Source organism: Limulus polyphemus, unplaced genomic scaffold (assembly GCF_000517525.1).
Source record: "Limulus polyphemus unplaced genomic scaffold, Limulus_polyphemus-2.1.2 Scaffold1536, whole genome shotgun sequence".
Classification (NCBI taxonomy): Eukaryota; Metazoa; Arthropoda; class Merostomata; order Xiphosura; family Limulidae; genus Limulus; species Limulus polyphemus.
Window position 1 is genome coordinate 79,450 of NW_013667146.1, and position 3,739 is coordinate 83,188.

Genomic DNA, 3,739 nt, shown 5'->3' on the forward strand with positions numbered 1-3,739 from the left:
TATAATAGTACTTTACTACTAGTCTAGTCATTACTAATTAGTGGTACGTAGTAATAGAAGACGATATACATTATTATTTATAGTAATAAAAAATAAAATAATATATATATATATATATATATATATATATATACACACCGATGTATACGTATATTTAACAAAACAGAGAATTTTTAAGTTATATAAACAAAATAGTAAAGCATACTAATAAAGATAGGAATAACTACAGAATCATAAATAAATATAATCAGTCAATTTACTTGGACATTACCAAACACTAGTTATTGCTAAATAAACTATATTTCTAAAATTGTCAAGCCATTTCACAAATCTAAAACTATCCTTGGCTGAAAGTGCTTAAATGACCTAATTAATGAAAAGCTAATTGACATTTGCTTTAGGATCATTTACATCCTATGAGAACAGATTTGAAATATCAAGCTTTCAGTTACCAAAGTAGAAAAGTCCTTAAGACATTTGCATGAATTACAGTATTTTTATAATTTTGAAAGATATGTCATACTTTAGTAAAAAAACAAAAAAGGTTTTTGAGATGATCTTGCTCACAGTAAGGGTTAAAAAAGCTATCTTGAATTTTAATTAGCTTGAAGACTTTAACTGTATCTAAGAAAACAAGCTACGACGCAAGTTAATTATTCAAAATAAAATCATAAATCAAATGAGAAGAGATCACAGTGTCATGGAATAATAGAAATGTCCGTATTATTTTCTATCTTGGAATCTATCACTGCCATGGTCTGTGAAAGTTTCTCAACTTCAAGTATTTGTAATCATTCATTTTTTTTGGGGGGGTGGTGGTGTCAAGTGTTAAAAAGGTAAATGTTATTTAATAAACAGAGTAAGACACATGTGCATGGATTTTCTTTTTTAATGAATGTAGTTATCTTGTATGTTCGTGTGTATGTATATATGCACATACACATATCACTAAATAGATATTTATAAAAGTCTCTTGTCATTTCCCATATTTAATAAATATCACCTACACATTTTGTATGCATATTGACACTTTTAATGTACAATAAAACAACATACTATTAAAACTTACGATACACTCTGCGCAATAGCACCAGCTAAGCCTCCACACAGCAGTTTAGCTGGGACAATTAGTACCAATCCACCGGTATTGCGAGAACATGGTCGACCACACGTTGTAGGGAAGTATTCCAAGCTAAATGCTTTAAGTCTTTCAAAAACATAGAACGACAAACCTGTTGAAAAGAAGTTGCACAAACAAACTTGAGACATGGTTAGATTATGAACTAAACAGCAGGACAAACAAACACAATTATTATTAAATTTTTTATCACATGTTGCTAATAGATAGATCTTCAAGTTAAGAAACATGGTATAAATTTTATTACTATATAACATGTCATAACAACTAGCTTATACTATGGACTATGAATTTAAAACTCATGATATAGCAAGATATTACTTTTTATGATTCAATTCACAACACTGCGTAAACAACATCCTATATATAACCTTCATTCAGCTTCTAGGGTATGAATAATCAGTTCAAACAGTGGATACAATGTTAAAGATTACCATGTAAAAACAACTTTAAAATATGGAAGAAAACACGATCAACTAAGATTCAAACATATTAAAGATATCAAAATTTCAGTGTTTTAAAAATAAACTATTCTATTGAATATTACTATAAAATCAAAGTTTATTAAGTTATTTTTAGTAGAAGTGTTTGTTTGTAAGTAAGAACAAAGCTACACAAAGGGCTATCTGTGCATGCCCATCATGGGTATCAAAACCTGATTTCTAGCATTGTAATTCTGCAGACATACTGCTGTGCCACTGGTTTTTTTTTTTTAAATTCCAACAATGGTTGGACAGAGATTTGAACCCATGGCCTGTGGGTTTTGAGGTGAGCACCCTAACCATCTGGCCATGCCAAGCATTTTAGGAGAAAACAAGCACTATACCTGCATATGGTATCATCGCCAAAACCGTTGGCGACAATCCTTGGTACAGAGCTCGAACTCCTCCTTCCTGCAAATAAAAAATGAAAAAGTAGCAACGTTTTTAAAATGTATTTTATTGAAAACCTAGTAACAAGAAATATATTTTAATATCAACTTACTGATAATATGAAATAATTGTATTAATATATATTTTGAATTATATTTTTTATAAGTGTTATGTGTAAAAAGTTTATACAGGGTGATTCAAAAAGATTTTTTCACCTATATGGAATTTTCTGTTACAGGGGTTTGATAATGGCAACAAGGCTGAGTTTAGAGAAAATAAAGAAGGTTGTGGCCTGGATGGAGGTTCGCCAGTCTCCCACAACCATATAAAGGATGTTTTGTTAATCCTTGAAGTTTGACCCACCTTCCAGGTTGACTATTTATCGAGTGTAAAATAAGTTCATCAGAACTGGGTACGTTACAGATGATTACAAAAGAAACAATGGTCGTCCAAGAACAGGAAGGTTTCCTGCAATGTTTGACAAGTTTCAGACATGTATAGATATTTTTGGAGAGCAAGTTGAGACTGTATGAAACATAGAAAATACAAAATATAAACCCATACAAGTTAAAATTTTTTTAAATCATCCTGTATTTTTACTGAAACTTACATATCAGTATCTTTAAAAGTAAACCAAATACTTAGTCTAGTGTTTGCATATACATCTTCCAGATAATGAAAGTTAGAATAAAAGCAGAAATTAAAAGATTTATGCTTGAGCTACCATAACAGTTAGATATAAAATCTGTGCCACTGTGTGAAAAAAGTTTAAATTTTCTTTTGATCATTTCAGGAAAGACATGATTCTATACAATCTCACCTTGGTAAATTTTTTTTAGTTACATTGTTCGCAGTAGGGAATTTCTTGGAAGTAAATGCCTGTTAAGTTATTACACAAAATAAATTTTTCTTGTTTTCTTATTATGAGATGACAACTTACTGTTTTGAATATACACACAAGTGTGTGAAAAATGCCATTGTAGATGTGTTCACCTGTGATCTGAAATGCAAGACGTGCTCTGACCACATCTAACGGATAGGTAAACAGAACAGCTGTAACTCCTGCAAAATAAAAAACAAATGTTAATAATTTTAGGAAATTTAGATTAAGTAAAAAAAAAACAATAATTTCCAGTTATATAAAACTTCTATCACCAGATCACAGACATACACACACACACACACACATCAGGCCTGAAAATCATATATACCTATCGGCCACTAGTGTTGCATAATCAACAATCTAATTTTTTCAAAAACATGTTCTTTTATAACTATTAGGATCTGTTATTATAAAAAAAATATTGCAAGATAAAAATACTAAATAAGTATGAAAAAATTATGCAAAAGCAAAACTTCAACTTACTGTTTACTGGGCCATTTTTAACATAGCCTACAAACAACAAGGGGGACCGTTTGGTCCTTCGTGGCTGTCACTGCACACTCACCCTTGAGAATGATAAAAATTTAAACCCATGCACACTTTTTGTTTTAATAATCATCAACTCCCCCTCTTAAACTATCATGATAGGAAACTAAAAACACCAACAAAGATGTCCTACTTCTGTGAAATCCAACTGATGAGTTCTGTTGTATCGTAAAGGGTGTTAAACTTTTAACTCTTTGCCAAAATTACTGTAAAAAAATATATTCTACACACACCTTAGTAAATATTGAATAGTTTAGATTGGAAAACTAATAATGTATTATCTTCATATTACAGATTACA

The 3,739-nt window shown here is 30.2% G+C and overlaps 1 protein-coding gene across 3 annotated transcripts in view; it reads right to left on the reverse strand.

Annotated features, from left to right (window-relative positions):
- The window catches only part of LOC106463997 (graves disease carrier protein-like), a 20,673-nt gene that overhangs the window by 3,941 nt on the left and 12,993 nt on the right, over nucleotides 1-3,739 (reverse strand). For all 3 annotated transcript variants that reach the window (XM_022391651.1, XM_022391652.1, XM_013924101.2), the window contains exons 6-8: nucleotides 2,951-3,072; nucleotides 1,965-2,031; nucleotides 1,070-1,232 (exon numbers count right to left, since the gene is read on the reverse strand). In XM_022391651.1, coding sequence (XP_022247359.1) covers nucleotides 1,070-1,232; nucleotides 1,965-2,031; nucleotides 2,951-3,072 — 352 coding nt within the window. The remainder of the gene's footprint in view (nucleotides 1-1,069; nucleotides 1,233-1,964; nucleotides 2,032-2,950; nucleotides 3,073-3,739) is intronic.